Consider the following 18,804-nt stretch of genomic DNA (forward strand, 5'->3'; position numbering starts at 1 on the left):
GACAACATCGATGATAACGACAACGAGGATAAAGAGGTGGCCGCAGTGATAAACATCTTCGTCTAATTCTACCTTATATCTCGCATTTTCCTATCCGATAATGCTATTAATAATTATATCCTCAATTTTAGTGATTATGTTTCTAACAAATCAAATCCTAATTAATTTCAGTTCTCGCTCGCCCATGCCCATGTAACTTTTAACCTAATAATGTACACGTCATAGAAAATGTATTCACTATTTCTCAAAAAAGAAGGAGAAAACATATTCAATTTAAATATACGCTGTGGGTGGTATTTTGTATCAATTTGGAATGTACAAACGTGCCTACATTTTCAGTAAACTATGATTTACCTGTCTTTTTAAGTAAACTATTTTTAGGTACTATATTTTCCAAGTTATTTATTTTTAGGTAAATTAATTTTCATGTTATTTATTTTTTGGTGAATTATTTTTCCATGCATGTACAATACTTTACCTATCTTTGTAGGTAAGCTATTTTTTAGGTACCTATATTTTCCAGGTAAATTATTTTTTAGGTACTTATATTTTTTGTCAATATAAATAGAGTTTTTCTATTTAAATCCCACACTTTTTTTTTTCATCTCAATACTTAAATCATTAATATTTTAAGTTTTATTATGGGGTAAAAGGACAAAAAAGGTCCTCCAACTTAATACTTGTACATCTATATACACACTCCACTACTCTTCATATTAAGTTTCAGAAAAACACAAACTGTCGTCAATTGAGGTATGTAATGTGATAAGTTCCCCCACAAACCTAACTGCACAAGTTAAACTATTCTAGCACCATCAACAATCTCACTCTACTCTCCCACTTCCCCCCAAAGTTCCCTCAGAAGATCAACCCCATGAAAATCCACGATGAAGAAATGAACAAAACATTGTCTATAGCCTTACAGTTGTATCTGATAGAGGAGCTTAAGATAACTATTAGAATTACCAATTCAGGGAAGTCTCTCTATCGAGCAATGTTAAATTAACGATAAATCATAAAGAATTAATAGTTGATAATGGCAAAACATTCAACACGCTTGGGAAGCATTTTCCGTTAAGGAAGAAAGTCGTCTTTATCAACCAAATAAAAGTTGTGCATTCACATGTTGTTGGTCTGCAATTAAAGTTGTGAACAAAAAAAAGTGCGGGGTTTAAATAAAAAAACTCTATAAATATATGGGATAGGTAAAACATCTTTTAGGTACTTATATTTTTCAGGTCCCTAATTTACCTATATTATACAAGATCCTTTTTTCGTTTTTGGTTAAGGAAAATATATATGAATATGAAGTTATCTGACAAAATTTGCAACTCAACGTGTCTTTTTTGGCCAAGGACTTACCGATAATTCGTTCTTTTTTTATTAAGATAATGTACCTACAAAATTTGCAACTTCAATTTAACGTTTCTAAAGAAAAAAAGAAAAAAAGGAGACGTATTTTACGTTGAATAATCATTTCCTCACTTTTAGGGATTATGTTCCCAATGGATTATATATATGTGTGAAATAATTTGAAATTTAAAACAATCAGGAGAATTAAAATGTGAGTAGACAAATTTGTAATAAATTTCACCAAATAAATTGAGGAAACAACACTTAATACACCCCCACATTATACAGAAATTGTAATTAAGGGTACTTTTGGAATGTGAAAAGTAAAATAAATCAGGTTTTAAGCTTAATTAGGTAACTTGTTTAGTTGGATCCTAGTCATTGAGTTTTACTTAGAAAAATAGGATTTTAGTTGTAGAAAAATAAAAGAATGGGTTGCGAATAAGGAAATATGAGTTTGAAGGGGGATAGCGAAATTAACTATTGATTAATTAATTGCTATAATTATCATTTTTCCAAACACATGTTTTAACCAAAACTTCTTTTTGTTGGTTGTGGAAAATGATATGTTTCAAAAATGTACTTTTCCTTGCAATAATGTTTTGCTTCAAATTAAACAAGAGAAGCCTTGGTTAGAAGGGCTTCGATCAGGAAGAATCCAACACATTTTTGCAACAAACAGATTATTCTGATTGATCAAGACAAATCATCAGGCTTATTTAAATAAAGATATATAATTCCCTTGTGTTTTATGTTGCTCAGTCAAATCTCAGTTCAAACCTTCTATCCAATTTACCCTCACTTAAAATCAATATAACTATAAGTTGTAGGGGTAAAAAAGTCCTTGTAAGGATCGAACATGCTTCTATAATTTAAAAAGGACATTTTCACCCTTATATATAAGACGCACACATAAGCATGACATAGAATTTAAATTTAAAAAAATCATTTTGATTTGGACTGAGATTGGATATTATTAATAATTTTTTCACCACATAAACTCACATCGACATATAGCACACTCCACATGCATGATTCTTGCAATTAGGCCAAAAAATGATAGAATATATAGTTGGAGCTAGCTGCCTAATGAGAACCATACAAATTAAAAGAAGATCAATTTAACTCATACATAGTCGTTTTGCAAAACACCACATTCCCCTCGTCGCTTTGATGAGTTTCATTCGGCCACTTGATACTCCATTCTATTGGTTCTCACGTTGTTATCATAGAAATGCATCAAGTGCAACGCCATAAGCAACAAGAATATATGTGTATTTCTTGAATATTCAACTGCCATTTTTACTTTTTTCCGTTTTCAACTTTACCCTTACAACAATTCCCCTAATTATATTTTTATATCACGACTTTTCGAATTTGTATATGTTCTGTTTCGCCAAGGGTTTAGACTTTGAAGAAAATAAAATAAAAGTCAAATTAGTATATTCTATAATGATGATCTAGGTTGAAACATGACTCCTCCTTAGTAGCAGTCATAATTCACAATATGACAATATATGATGGCAACTTCTGACACTAATTAAAGATTATATATCTAGGAAGCTTTAGAGGGTGATTTACATTGTTTGCAAGAAATAGGAATCGCGGGCCCGACTCTGTATTTCTAATTCAGAGATCGACACCGTCTATTTTTAACTTAGAGCATCCATAATGGGCTCCCTAAACCACCTCTTTAGACAAATTTTAGGGAGGAATTGTAAAAATGCAACTCCAACCATGCTCCCTATCCACCTCATACAATATGGAGTCCTCTAGGAGCTCCTAAATCTGAGGAGAGAGAAATGACTCCTAGTGGCTCCCTATAATTTAATGCTGATTTATTTAATGAGTATTTCAAACCTTTATTTAATGCTAACTATTTTTTATTTTATTTTTTAATATAGATGGACCAATCAAAAAATAGTTATAGTATTTATGACTCTCCAAATTAGGGAATATGGTTGAAGTTGAAATTTTTTAGAGAGCTCCTAAAATAACTTTATTATATTTTTAGCTAAATTTTAGCTAAGAAATAGAGAGCATTATTGTGGATGCTCTTAACAGACTGCAGTCCAAGGATTTTGCAAAAAAGAAGAAGCTAAATTAGAAACTATTAAAACATCTAATTGTGAACAAAGATAATTCTTCTATTAAACATAGAGATTTCATTATGGTAATCAAATGGTAAAATTGTATTCTAAAATTATATATTGGGTCCAATTTGAACACCAGAAAACCACATGTATATATATTTTCATGGCGGTTGGCACTTCTCGAAGCCAGTTTCTTTTCTTCAATTACGGCGGTGGCCTGCTGGTTTATAAAAACCACTAAAAATGATTAACTAAAGATTAATTTATATAGTAAACCATAAGTGTGGTGGTTGGATTAGTCAAACACCCTGTATCATAACCCACGTTATAACTTTATACAGATAATTCATTAACAAATTATCTAACCAATGGCCGAGAATGTGAATTAAAAATAAAAAAATAAAAAAATCCCACGTTCAAGAACGACAATCTAACAACATATATAACATATTAAAATATTTATCAAGAAAATATTTTCCTCATATATGCACGCACACTCACATGTATATATTAGACTAATTAGAATTATGTATTCATTAACTATAAAATGCATGAGTGAAGCACGCATAATAAATGTGCCGTTAATAATAAACGGCACATTTATTATATAATTACGATGTATTAAGTCATTAATCATTTTTTGCAGTATAACAGGATACGTTAAAATTGTCTAAAAACTCAACATGCAAAATCCTTCGACAAAAAGAACATTACATTTACTAGTAGCATGTTTTGTCTAATAAGGCTCATAATGTTTATAATATTCAGTTTACAAGTATTTAAAATTTTCACTAAAAAAAATATAATGCTTAAAACTTGAAACCATGGCTCACATGTCACATAGTTGAAGGTGTGCCAAATTTTTATCTTGGTTGAGGAGGTGGCAATCTCCCTCCACTAGTGACACCATGGCCACACCAAAAAATTGAAATATTAAATTAGTTTTGTGATTTTACCTAATTTAGCAATAATAGAAGATAATGAAATTTAATTGAGAATGGGATTTGTCATTTGTCTGCAATATCATCACCATATCAGCACAAAGACAAATTGGGAAAAAGAAAAGAAACATCGGGGGAGAGGGAGGAAGGTGAGTCATGAATGAGGTCCTAAACTCTGACTCAGCCATGACTATGACTCAAAACTATAGCTGGCCTGCCCATTTCTAGATGCTGCATGGTGGGTATGGCCATGGCATCCATCCATAACATGGCATGCATGAAATAAGACCTGTGGGTCATGAAGAGTTTGAAAAGGGTTTTGGGATTTAGGAAGTGGTGGGCTGGGTCCCGCTCCACGTCAGATGCCCCATGGCGCCGTGTTGGAGTTTGAATTTGCACGCCAAGAGGCAAACAAAGGGGTTCGCTTTGCTCCATTCAAATACGTCTCTTCCATGTTCTCAAAAAGCCCTAGTCTTTGTTCTTAGCATGAGGGAAGAAGATTTTGTTGACCATATGCAAATTACCAATTCCTCCATTAAGTTATGAGTTTAGGACTTTTTAAAGATTGATAATATAATTAAAACAAATTTAAAATCACATTAGTTTTGATATAAGTATAATATTACCATACAAAATACAAGTAGTCTGTCCGAACAATAATCTTATAAAATCAAAATTCATAATATAATTAAAACAAATTTAAAATTACATCAATTTTGATATAAATATAATATTACCATATGGAATACAAGTAGTTCGTCCGAACAGTAATCTTATAAAATCAAAATGTATGACTTTTCTTGTTTGTTTAACCTGCAACCTATATTTTCTATTTGCAGTCATCGAAAGTTTCAACTTTCAACCAAGTAGACAACCTCTAGACTATTAGACCAGACATTAATTTTTTCGTATGACTTTGTTGGCCTCATTAGACTTCCCTTATCATGCTTTAATGAAAGAGGGAAAGAAAAACATTGTTTTGTTTGTCTCAGCAGCCATTAGTCTCGCCTGATAAATTGTTTTAGTCATGTGTTTGAAGCTAAGAATTCTTCCCTGCTTCCCTGCTTCCCTGCTTGTAAATATAAATGTTTGAAATTGAAAGCGACAATTGACCTAGCGGCACCAGCCGGCATGACTTGCCTTATTCTACACGTGAGATACGTTTGAGAAAAAGAAAAATAAGTTACACACACACACAAACACACAAACGAGAAAGTTAGTTTGATTTTTGAGTACATTTGACTGTAGAACCCTAAGATGGGAAGACACCAACGTGCGTATACTTCAGCTGTTTTTGACATTTGAATCGTGGATAATGTTTTTTATTTATTTTATAGAGGAAAACAATAGTAAAGAGATAAGGCTTGAGGCTTTTGTTCATGAATGTCATGATTATTTTTGCTTTTTTACTGTTTGCGAATAATATGTTTTGTTTTACTTTTTCAGTGTGAAGTAAGTTTTCATCTCCATCATGAAAAGATTGCGACTTTGTTTTTGCTTTTCCCTTTTCTTTTTTGCCAAGCATGAAAGACGTTTACCAACCATTTCTCTAGAGACAAAAAAAAAACAAAACAAAACAAAACAAAACAAAAGAGAAAGAAAAAAAGACTTTTACCAACCTGGTATATATGCACGTTTGCATGTATAATTAGAGAGAGCTTGTAGCATGTTTAATTGCTTTCTGCCGTAAAAGTCAAATGTAAGTGTGCTTAATGCATGTAGTCATATGAGGTCTTGTTTGTTAACTTGGCTCCAAATATCTAATACCACCTCATAATATAATCTCCAGATTAATTTATTTTATGGTTTAGAAACTAAATTTAGTGACAACCCTCTAAGCACCACAAAGTGTGAAGCCATATCTAGGGGATTGAATAACTTGACGTCCTCAACTCTGGCTTCCAAAGCTTTGGTGGGACCGTGGGAGTACCAACTGTTACTTTTCTTTTCAATGTTAAAAGGTGTATCGAGTTTAATTTGTTACTCAATTGATGATTAAAAAAAGATTTTGGTGAGTTTTAAGCCGTCGTTTGTTAAGGGGGGAATATTACTAGACTAGACTAGACTAGCAAAGTGCCTATATTTCATGTGTAATCAAGACATAATATGTATATTGTTGTCTAACTTGGAGAATGAAGGAGGACTATTAATAAGAGATTGATGACTAAAACTTATCTTTCATAATGGGGGGATGTTAGGTTTTAGTTATCAACCTCTTATAGATAGTCCCTATTCTTCTTCAAAGTTAGGCAACATATCCATATTATGCCTTGAATGAACATGAAATGAATACATTTTGCTAGTCTAATCCTCTCTATCAAACAAGGCCTAACAGTTAAGCTTGGGATGGTATGTTGGGGATAAATCCAAAATATACAAGTTTATTCTAATCTTTTACTTGGCTTGGCCTTTTTATGTTTGGTCCAAAGATTGATGATGGGCCACAATCACACATATCACTTCCATACCTAGTCGCAGGGATGATTCGTCCATAATCATCCTCAAAACAAAGACGGATATGAAAGATTTGCCAAATGCAATAAGACTTAGAGCTGTGTTATGTGCGCGGCTGACCTTAGCAAAATTCTAAAACGTACTAGCAAACGATGGTTTTGTAATTGTTTGTTTAGCAACTATAACAAAAGAATGCCAATTCACTCTCTCTTTTGGGTAGCCACATTTTCTTTGTAGAGATAGTTGAGAAATTGGGCCGGAAGTTGGCATAAATTCTATATGGAAATCAAAATCAAAGCCTAGTATGGGAAAACTTGTTGGGTTTCAAGCTTCAAAATATTAAACTATATGGGCCTGATAGATAAAATCTGCTGCAATAGAAACCAAGCACCTGATTCTAGAAAGTAAGGCAAAGGAAAGGACGGCTAGGAATTAATCAGAAACCTCCTGAAGAAACCACTGATATCAGTCTCCGCCTCTCCTCTTGCATTTATGATTTCATTCTCTGTGATGGACGGTTGCAGCTTCCAACTTACAAACGTCCATATAATTAGCACACTTTGAGAGCAAAACTTCAACATGCAATCAACCCATACAAGCAAAGATGAATTGAAATCTCTATATTTTAGTATTACATATCAATTCCAACAAACAAGCATTAAAATTTGTAGTTTATTCTTGTAATATATATAGAGATCATGCAAATGATAGGTAAAAGATGTCGGATTTTATGCAAGATTAGAGAAGAGAATGATAGAGGCAAGATGAACTCATCAGAGGTCTAAAACTCAGACTTGATTCAATAACTTGAGGTTTGTCATTGTGCATGCATGATGCATGAGATGAGGTATTAACTTTGGACCAGTTTCCACAGAGGAGCATCAACTGATGATTCTTACACTCAGACTTGATTCAATAACTTGAGGTTTGTGCATGCATGACGCATGAGATGAGGTATTAACTTTGGACCAGTTTCCACAGAGGAGCATCAACTGATGATTCTTACAGTACAGATGGATAGAAAATTACCCCAAATCCTTAACTTATTTTTGGGAATGATATGATCCAAAAATTTATTAAAAAGAAAGATACTGAATCCCCTCCCTCGCACGCGGTTGATTCATTGGCCGTCAAAGTCCTATTGTTACTATTATCATCTTCCGAGAATGCTCCAACTTGGACTTGGAACGTTGCAGTAGTAGCTCTGGATATTGGGTTCCAGAATTTTCACGTTTTTCGACTGAAGCTTATACCTGTAGCAAACCGAAATCTCGAGCACAAACAGATCTGTGGTGTTACCATCCGAGATTTTGTTGGCCACGTCATCAGCCACGTAAGCATCGAGCGTGGAGAGTTTGAAACTAACTAGTGTTTGGTTGGTGGTGGTTAGAAGCAAGGGACTCAACGACGTTGCTGCGAGCAGCACACGTTGGTACGTTTGATCTAGCTCCGTAATATGTTGGTAGACGGGACTGTAGTAGAAGAGCGAGGCCTGGAGGCTGTCACAGTAGATGTGCCACTTCATGTTGGGGTTCATGGCTACGAGCGTCAGGTTCCACATGGCGGTAAACTCGGAGGGGTATTGTGGCGTGGGTATTGCAGGGCCGCTGAGTGGACTAGGAACTCAGGGTCATACCCTCTTGGAAGCGTCAAGAACAAGGTGAGGACCAATGGGGCTAGAATGCAATAGGGGACCACGATACTGTACACATGATGCAAAAGAACGTTCCCTCACAGTCGAAGAAGGGTTGCCGTATGGGCTGATCACTAGAAGCGGAAGCCGGGATTAAGATGTTGGTGGCTGCTTGGACTCCGGTAGTACTAGTAGTGCCAACCGTAATTTCAGAGATGTTGGTGGCTTCTTTTTCTTGGACTTTGGCTTTGGCTTTGCGTTCCGGTAGTACTAGTACTAGTAGTGGCAAGGCAACCATGATTTTAGAAAGATTAATATTCAATATTCAGGGGATAAGTAAGGAAAGCTGATTGGATAAGTTATAAGGATATATATATATATATCAGAATTTGAGAAACTCATGGAAAACTTTGAAGAAGAAAAATCAGAATCCGTTAAAGAAATAGAACACCAAACTGAATCTCTTTTTCTTTTCCTCACTCAAGTTATATAATTAATCTAATCAAGTAGCATTAAGTATCATTGTATCAATCATGAATCATCACTCTCAACACGCATAATGTAATTTCACACAAAGCTTTATCAAATCAGTTTCATCACTGTCAACAGAACTGGATCATCATTGGCAAGACGGTTTGCTAAGAATGTCAGCAATCTAACTGAAAAACATCTCTTTTGTGCATTTTACTGAGAAGAACCATTTTTCTATGTAATAATGAAAAAAAAAATTCCAAGTTTTGATTTATGAAAAAAAAAGGAGTGAAAAGTAAGAAAAAGCTGAGGTTAAGAGAGAACCAATCATAGCCCTCCTTCCCTCATAGTGCAATGATTGGTTGGTTGGTTGGTTTTGCAGCATCATCTGAGGAGGGCCATGAGCATTGACATGGTAAGACATTTGAGTTCCTCTTGGGGAGTCTGTTGCCATAAATTTGCTTCAGTCTCAATGAACCCCAAAAGACAGCAGGAGAGAGAGAGAGAGAGAGAGAGAGAGAGAGAGAGAGAGAGAGAGAGAGAGAGAGAGTACTTGTAATGGGTTCTGGGAAAGGAGGCCTGTGGAGCAGAGTTGGATTGTGTTGGTGATAAGGAAGAAGGAAGAGTTCCATGGTGCGATAATGGTAAATAACACTTAAGACTGACCGTTAAGAATCAATGCTTTAGTTGGTTTAGTTTTTGTAACAGAAAAAGAGAGAGGATAATCATCAATGCTTTGTGCATGCCTTGTCTGCATCATCTCAAACAGAATGCCTTCCAAAACACTTGACTTCTTCATGCCTTTCATTCTCAGCCAATCTTCTTCCTCTTCCCCTGTCACTGCCTTCCACCCATCTTTTAAGCCTTTGAATTAGCTTTCTTCTTTTCGAACAAGCCTGATCACTGCTCACAATTCTGTGGCAAGGCTCATTGTGCTCCAAAACCATGTTAGTTAATTCATGCTTTAACCCATGATTTATGATGTTCTTTTTGTGTTTGATTCCTCATCTACTCGTGCCTTAAGCACACGTTGCTTCACCACAAGTAAATCAGTTCCTTCAGTTCAGCTGCATCATCCTTCTGCAGCTGCTCTATTTCCTTTTCAAGGACCTCAAAGTTGATCCTTTCCCTTCCAATCTCCAATATGTGATACCTCAAAGTGGTTAGACTGTCAATACATGGAAGGGAAAACAATAGATATACCAAATTTTCCTTTATATAGCTTCTAAATTTCTTACCCTTTCAGCGCATGTTTGTTGATCATATGAATGAATACATACATTAGTTTATGTGATTCCTAACGCTTTAAAGAAGAGTGGTGTCACCTTTGGAGAATGAGGAAGCTGATTTTTCTGCAAATTCAAGCTTTTCCAAGACCACATTTTTCTCATCCTGCACTTCGTCCAAAACCACTCTCAGCTCCCCAATTTCATCTTCTAGTTTCTTGATAACCTTTGTCCTGGTTTCTAGTGCATCATATATTCTCAAAACTTCTGCTTCCCTAGCTTCAAGCTTCAAATCTTGTTCTCTTATTGTTTGAGATTGCCTTCTTCCTTTCCTCAAAAGCTTTTTTACCTTTCTCTGAAGAAATCCATTTTTTGATTTCCAATACTCGAGTTGCTCCAAAACTCTCAAATATTCTACTACCAACTGCTCAAGCATTTGGCTCTCAGCCTCTATGGATGAAACTTCTCTGTTCAAGAACTCAACATGAACCATTTCCAATAACAACATATTCCTCAGCTCCACAACATATTCTCTCTTTCAAGTCACAGTAACGGATAGATTGCATCTCCAACTCAAATTCTCTATTTTGAAGATCATCAAGTCAAATTTCTAGGCGCGAAATCTCTTCCTCCAATTCGGGTTTCTTATATCGAATCTCCAAACTTTCTGCTGAATTCATGACATTGGCATCCATGATAATCGGTTCATGATCTTCCATGGAAAGCACATATGTAGAATTGAAACTATGAAAGCTATCCCCATCTCTAAGCCTTGGAGAAATATTGGTCTCTGGGCGAGCTCACCTCATCATCATCAGTTTCTAATAAAGACTCTTTAGGATTAAAACTTCTTTTAGTCATTATACTTGCACAGATGAAACCAGCCACAGACAAAGCTAAAGGAATCCGAGCTTTACGCAGCATATGCTTTATGATGACTTGTACCTTCGATGTTGAGCTCTCCATCTTGCAAATCAAACTCAAAACGGAAGTACAAGGGGAACTTGGTTTCTTGAATGTCAAGATTTTTTTTTTTGATGGTGGTCAAACTTGGTTTTATTATAAAGCTTTTTATTATTCTTTGCCTTTGTGTTTTGTTTTAGCTTGCCTTAAAGAGATGTATAAAGGTCTTTGTTGCCTTTATATTACACTATCAGAGGCTGAGAGCCCTATTGTGTCACTTTCATTCCACTTTCTGCTTGGTGCTTTTTAGCCAGCCTTCTCAAGAATAGCAGTCACATTGGTTCCTGATGGGGCTGGAGCTGCTACTGGAGATTGAGCAGAAACTGTGGCTGAGTGGAAGAAGAAGATGATCAAAGTGAAAAATGTAAAGAAAGATAAGGCTGCCATCCCTTTTTTATTTTCTGGGGGAGATTTTTATGTTTTTGGCCTGGTGGGTTTTGATCAGAAAAAGAAGAAGGTGGAGGAAATGGGCTAAGGTTGTAGAGGAGTGACTCAGTGAGGGTATATATTTTGTGGGTGGGAGTAAAAGAGAGTGTGAAGTTAGGTGAAAGAGAGTCATTTTAAGGTAGCAAGACAATGTCATCTGAAGCCAATGTGCATCTTTTTCTTGGCAAGTAAGAGGAACAGTGAAGGAGAGAGGGGGAGAGAGAGAGAGAGAGAGAGTTTTGCTTAGTCCACTTTCAAATGCCATGATTTTAATAACATTCCTGATTAGGAGGGATTTGCATGCATGTTGACGTGTCAAAGTCTCGTCCCTTAACACCACCACGTAGCACTTTAGACCTCACTCCAACACCACGTGTCACCTGCCCAAAATACTACGAAGACTCGAAAGCAAAGCAACCATTACAGGTAAAATTATTCAGGAAGGAAGTTGGAAGCTTTATCCCATCCTAGCTGCGATAAGAGAGAAAAGTAAATTGTTTCCTTTTTCTTGATCTTGGAGATGGATACAGCCCCAAGCAAACAAAGCTGATGCAGCTGCGAAAGATGTCAAGAGGAGGTCCTAGTTTGCTTTGCTTTCCTAACGGCTCTGTGGTGTTTCTATGGTTATGTGTCTTCAGTGTTTGCTTTGTTTTTTTCGTGTTTCGGCCATAAACCATAATCCAGCAGCATTAATAAGAATATGAATTGGATCAAATGGCAAGTCATCATCAGTATGTAACACATGATGATTCCGCCATTTCCCTTTCTTCCAACGAAAGTGATTTCTCTTTCTTTCAACAAAAGTGATTTCCATTTCTTTCATCGAAAATGATTCCCCTTTCCTTTCAACGAAAGCGATTTCGAACAACAACGAAAGCAACCACAAGGTATATGCATAAAACTGTGTTTGTTTGATAGAAGTTACTTATAAGTAAACCAACAGAGTTTTGGAAGTTAATTATTAGTAAACCAATAGAGTTTCTCTTCAGGGACCTTGACCTCTCAAGCTACCTCATGCACCTGCCTGTTCTACCAGAGCCCGTACTGCTGCTGCCTCCTCTTCCCGTGCCCCTTCTGTCTGCTGCAAAGAGGCGCTTGCACAACATGGCACCAAGTTGTGCACCCTACAATTTGTTTAAATTAAACAGCTTACCAACAACGCCCAAGTTGTGCACCCTACAATTTGTTTAAATTAAACAGCTTACCAACAACGAGAAAAGGCGGACCATACCTCCAGGAGTCATAGTGGCGGTGCATGATGTCAATTGCCCTTTTCATGGCAAGGGTACTCCAGGCCAACCAAAAGATGACAAAATATTTGCCACCGGTTGTTTTAAAGTGTAAATCGCCATAGCCCACCAATGTGAAGCAGAGGTAATCGGGTAAAAGAGTAGCATTCGATAAAGCAACTACCCATAATCATAACAAGAAACAAAGGACAATATTGATGATGTACATTCAATCAAAAATCCTATGATTCAAATGAGTGATAAGCCTATCACTGAACCAAATCATAAGGAAATTGACACAAGGGTCCCACATACATGCTACCAAACCCAATTACAAATATAGCAAACCACTTCTACTCAATGTTATGAGCCACGAAGTCCCCATATCCCACGGTTGTAAGTGTAACAACGGCCATGTATATTCCATCAAGTAGAGAGTGATGGACAAGCTTAGGGGAATTCTTATTGGGAGAGAGATAGTGAAAATAGGAAAAACCAGTTATAGCTATGGCGAAGTACAATGCACAAGAATCAATGGAAATGGTATCGGCTGTAAGGGCTAGTTGATGTTGAAAATATTCCCAGCCATTATTCTAAAATAAATCATGAAATGGAAATGGTAACGGCTGTAGGGCTAGTTGCATGAGTTATGATTTTGTTTTCAGGATTTCTTTTAGAATAATAGCTGGGAATATTCAACATCAACTAGCCATACAGCCGATACCATTTCTATTGATTCTTGTGCTTGTACTTGAGTGTGCACTATACTTCACCATAGCTATAACTGGTTTTTCCTATTTTCACCATCTCTCTCCCAATAAGAATTCCCCTAACTTTGCCCCTAAGCTTGTCCATAACTCTCTACTTGATGGAATATACATGGCCGTTGTTACACTTACAACCGTGGGATATGGGGACTTTGTGGCCCATAACATTGGGTAGAAGTGGTTTGCTATATTTGTAGTTGGGTTTGGTTGCATGTATGTGGACCCTTGTGTCAATTTCCTTATGATTTGGTTCAGTGATAGGCTTATCACTCATTTGAATCATAGGATTTTTGCTAATGTCAAAAAGATTGAACGTACACCATCAATGTTGTCCTTTGTTCTTGCTGTGATTATGTGAGTGATGGGTAGTTGCTTTATCGAATGCTACTCTTTTACCGATGGCCTTTACCTATGCTTTGGCTCTCACATTGGTGGGTTATGGCGATTTACACTTTAAAACAATCAGTGACAAATATTTTGCCGTCTTTTGGTTGGTTTGGAGTACCCCTATTGTGAAGAGGGCGATTAACATTATGCATCGCCACTATGACTCATGGAGGTATGGGTTTCAGCCTTTTTTTGTTGTTGTTAAGCTTCTGTTTAATTTCACTAATTTAAACAAACTCAAACATATAAAGATATTATATACACACATATATGTATGCACTTATGAATTTGAAGACTGATATACAGTAATATAAATATACACATATCATTTATATTAATTATACATTTTGTTTTAAAAACCTTCTTTCTGTACTATAACATTTATTAAAGAACTTCTTTAACTTTCTCGAGCAACCAAGTCAGATCGATTTTCTTTAACTTTATCTAGTCAGATCGATTTTATTAAAAAGAAAAAGAAAAAGAAATTTAATGTTGTCATAACCAAGTCAGATTGATTTATTAAAAGAAAAGGAAAAAGAAAAATACCTAGTGGAGAAACGGAGCAGAGCAGTGAGCAGTGGAGCCGCAGAACAGAGCCGAGGGAGCTATAATGCTCCTTGGAGCATATAGTTCTTTTCTTCGTTCTTTTCCTCCAAAACCCAAAAGTTCGCTTGTGAAAATATGATGTGAAAGCCAAAACCTAAGAGGGATATAATGTTCACAGTGAAACCCAAATTTCAAAAAATTCTTACATTCAAGACCATGTTTCATTAAACTCTTAAAACAACCACAAAAGTTCATAAGATTATATCAAAAAGTGCCCGCGCGATGTGGCGGGTTTTAAAATTGTGTGAAATGTGTATAAAGTGATGAAAATAGGCAGGGAGCATCGTTCTATTTATATATACATGACAATGTAAATAGTGCCATCGCGGTTAGTTTTTCAAGTTTTAGTTACAAAAGATAAATTAATAACATGTTTTATATGTTGTTTGATATCTTAAAATATTGGGCATATTTTAATAGATGAAGCAACTATAAAACATCAAAATATGAGAAGTTTTGAGCTGTGAATTGTTCAAAATAGCTTGTACAATTGTCAATTGACACCAACCAAATTGCTCTATCCAAAGCAACAAAAGACACCTGCAAAATATCAAAAGAAAACATGGTTTAGAAAAACGAGAATAAAAAGGAAGAAAAACAGAAAAAATGGAGAAGAAATTAGCTTGAGTATTTTATACATGCACAATCTTTTTATAAAACCAAAAAATTAGCCTGAGCAAAATCTGCATGGATAGAAATCACTCGAGACAACCCAAATTAATGTGTTTTGGGCAAAGAAAAACACTGTAAAAGCACAGAGAAAGGGCTGTTTAAATGATCCTAGATGCATTTGAAATAAAGAATATACAATCAGAAGTTACTGGTCTAAACAATCAAAAGTTACCTATGCAAAAGTCTTGATTGAGTATAAATGTCATCTTTATGAGGGCTCATACACGAAAGAGGGATTGAAATTGCCTTGTATTTGATTGAGTATCAATCATGAAAATATGCAGAGAGTACCATTAATAAGTTTGTTAAGCCAAATGGAGAATAAATTACATATTGTGTGCAAGCACAAAGTAAACCTAGTAACTTTTTTTTGTGTTACAATTAAACCTAGTAACTTTGAGAAGGAAGAAAAAGAACAAATTTAATTATCCAAATATGCTATTTGTCATTATATATATGGATAGGAGCAGCCAGAAGACGAATGCTATTTGAAAAACAACAATATAATATTTGACATATAATCTTATTCTCCGTTTCATCAGTCACTCAAATCTTCCTTTTCAGAAAGCCAATTTTAAACAGAGTAAATAAAGTCCAAAAAGTCAGTTCCCTTGAGAATACCTTTACCAGTCAAAATTTCAAAATCTAACAACAATAGGAACCCAATCACAGCTGCCTTCCCATTTATCAAAACAGAACAACACACATATATATACAAAGGTACAAACTTGGACTGAAATAACACACAAAGATGCATAATTTCACTCACACAACTGAACCCAATTCCCTCCACTTCCATTTATAACCCTCAAATTCACTTCGTATTTGATGGCCCTCGTGCCATTGGCATGAATTTGTTACCGTCCACAAAAAAAAGAACCTCATTTCTTGTTGTGTTTCTACTCTTCTATATATTAGGATATGGAATCAGACCCTTACTGATCCATTTGCAAAAATAAAAATAAAATAAAAAACCTCTAACGAGATAAAGAATTTGATTTGGTGAAGAGAAGATTAGGTTTTACTTTTAATGTTTTTTTTCTTTTTAACGTGCGGTGTTACTTTTATGATGCATATTTGATAAACACATTTTCATATTTTTTGGGTTGGAGTCTAATGTAATGTGTAACGTAGTATGATTACGATCTATATTAGATCATTGGTCACTATTGACAGTCTAATATACTACATTAAAGAGGTCTAAAAATTCAACATTGCAAAATCTTTCGACAAAAAGAACATTACATTTACTAGTTAGTAATGTTACCAAACACATTAACATGTTTTGCATGTTGTCTCATAAGGTTCATAATGTTAATTCTCTCTCGTTTGTTTGGCATAGCAACTATTGACAAAAGAATGCCAATTCTCTCTCCTAGCCACATTTATTTTCTTTGTACAGAGGGTTGAGAAATCGGGCCGGAAATTGGCATAAATTCTGCATGGAAGACAAAATCAAAGCCTAGTGTGGGAAAACTTGTTGGGCTTGAAAGCTTATGGGCCTCATAGATAAAATCTGCTGCAATAGAAGAAACCGAGCACTTGATTGTTGAAAGTATGGTGAAGGAAGAAGGGACGGCTAGGGATTATTAGAAACCTCCAGAAGAAACCCACTGTATAAAGACAAACCAAAATCAAAAGTCAAAAGAGAATTGAATGGCCTCAGCAGCAATCTCAGTGAGGCCACTGATATCAGCTCAACACAAAGCAAACGCAGCAACCAGATTCCTCGCATCTCGGAGCAATACCCATCCAACATCATCACTAGATAAATGGACCCAAAACGACACCGCAAGCAATGATGCTAGTTCTGCTCTTAGACTCGTCCCCCATCTCCATAATCCTCGCCATCATTTTCTTCATCCTCCTCTTTCGATTTGCCGTCTTCTTCTTCTTCCTCGCCCTCCTCTTTCTCCTCTGCTCAGACCTCGTCCACCTCTTCTTCGACATTATCTGCCCCTGATGACCACTCCCCAGGCCGCCTCTGATTCCACCCGGTCCTCCTCAGCCTCCTCCAAAACGGTGCGTACGTTTCCAGTCTCCACCTCTCCTCTTGCATTTTATGATCAGTCTAGAGTAATGGGTCTCTCTTAATTTATTCTTCTCAATGTAAAAATTTCGATGCTTAGCATTTTTGTTCAGTTTGCAGTAATGGGTCTCTCTTAATTTACTTTTATAAAGTGTTCAAAAAATCGGTCGGAATTTTTTTTTTCCAGACTTTAAAGAAAACCTAGGCACGCTGTCGCCTCCTCTCTCTCTCTCTCTCTCACGAATCGACCACCACCACCAGCCCGCGACGACCCCTTGCCCACCCGCGACCCCCTCGAAAACACCCGCGACCCTCTCTCTCTCCGTAATTATCTATGTTTTTTTTTAAATAAAAAAAATATCCTTTATCAATGTAAAATTTTAATCTTTAGCATTTGTTGTTCAGTTTAAACCAATGTGTCTCTCTTAGTTTTATTGTTCTCAATGTTAAATTCTGATCTTTTGCATTTTTTTTAATCAGTTTTAAAGTAATGGGTCCCTGTTAATTTCTTTTTCTCAATGTAATATTTTTGGTTTTGGGTGTTTAGGTGAGGCTTGTGGTAAAGGGGAGGGTGCAGGGTGTGTTTTACAGGAACTGGACAATTGAGAACGCAACCCAATTGGGCTTGAAAGGTTGGGTTCGGAATAGAAGAGATGGGTCTGTGGAGACTCTGCTTTCTGGAAACCCTGATGCGGTTCAAGAGATGGAGCAGAGGTGTCGACGAGGTCCTCCATCTGCTATGGTCACTGGGCTCGAGGTCTTTCCCAGCACTGAGGACCCTGGGGATGGATTTGAGCGCAAACAAACGGTCTGATTCGTTATCCATTTCCTGTGTTAGCTAGAATGTAATATGTATAGTCTTATTCAACTCTATACTATAGATTGTCGTTCCAAGTTCTGAATAAGAGGACACATGTGCAATGTGGTTCTTGTTTAAATAATATACCACCCAATGACTTCATATCATACATTGGTTTCTACTTTCTGTTTTGTGTTGGTATTTGTTAAGTGGATGAGTATTTGGCTTTTGAAACTTTAAAAGAAGCTCGATGGATGCGGCGACAGTCACTGCATTTTTAAGCTAAACCATTATAGACATCCATATAAGGTTGACAGAGTACAGATCATGGCCACTTGAGAGTTGAGGCTTAAAATTGTTTGGTAAAGTAGAGAAAGTTGCTTGCTAAAGGTATATGATGAGTTACACCACTTTCATGCATCTTTGGGTTGTTTTGCACCCTTTTAACGCTAGCAGAAAGTTGGTCTTCATTCTTGTTCTACATCTCTCTCTAAGGTCGAGTAGGCTGATCCTAGAAAATAAAATTTCCGAACTTATTAGATTAGAAAGTTTCATTAACTTTTTGGCTGCCTTTAAAATTATATGGTTGGGTAGAAGAGTAAGATAGATATTCACTAAGGTTGAGTAGACTGAACCTCCCTTAAGCTTTGAACTGCTCCCTGGTTTGCTTGGTTGACAATCTACTGGTTTATGTTCCTTGGTTTGGAGAAGTCTTCGGTGTTAAGGGGTCATTTAGCTGTCCTAAGTCCTTAGTC

The 18,804-nt window shown here is 36.1% G+C and overlaps 2 protein-coding genes across 2 annotated transcripts; one reads left to right on the forward strand and one right to left on the reverse strand.

Moving 5' to 3' along the window:
• Window positions 1-8,909: 8,909 nt before the first annotated feature.
• Window positions 8,910-12,325, reverse strand: LOC103342266 (protein CHUP1, chloroplastic). The gene is given in 3 exon segments (XM_089042299.1): window positions 8,910-10,701; window positions 10,703-10,965; window positions 10,967-12,325. Coding segments are annotated over 3 exon segments (885 nt in total). The 5' UTR covers window positions 11,138-12,325; the 3' UTR covers window positions 8,910-10,250.
• Window positions 12,326-16,815: 4,490 nt separating this feature from the next.
• On the forward strand, window positions 16,816-18,216 carry LOC103342174 (acylphosphatase family). The gene is made up of 2 exons (XM_008245773.3): window positions 16,816-17,243; window positions 17,798-18,216. Exons 1-2 carry the CDS (start codon window positions 16,878-16,880, stop codon window positions 18,062-18,064), a joined length of 633 nt encoding a protein of 210 aa, XP_008243995.1. The 5' UTR covers window positions 16,816-16,877; the 3' UTR covers window positions 18,065-18,216.
• Window positions 18,217-18,804: the final 588 nt, after the last annotated feature.

Source organism: Prunus mume, linkage group LG1 (assembly GCF_029339155.1).
Source record: "Prunus mume cultivar Tortuosa linkage group LG1, ASM2933915v1, whole genome shotgun sequence".
Classification (NCBI taxonomy): domain Eukaryota; kingdom Viridiplantae; phylum Streptophyta; class Magnoliopsida; order Rosales; family Rosaceae; genus Prunus; species Prunus mume.

Excerpts from the sequence above, each read along its gene's own strand:
- LOC103342174 (XM_008245773.3), top strand. The coding sequence starts at position 16,878 with ATGGCCTCAGCAGCAATCTCAGTGAGGCCACTGATATCAGCTCAACAC. Across the intron at positions 17,244-17,797 it reads CCTCAGCCTCCTCCAAAACG|GTGAGGCTTGTGGTAAAGGG; the intron begins GTGCGTACGTTT and ends TTGGGTGTTTAG.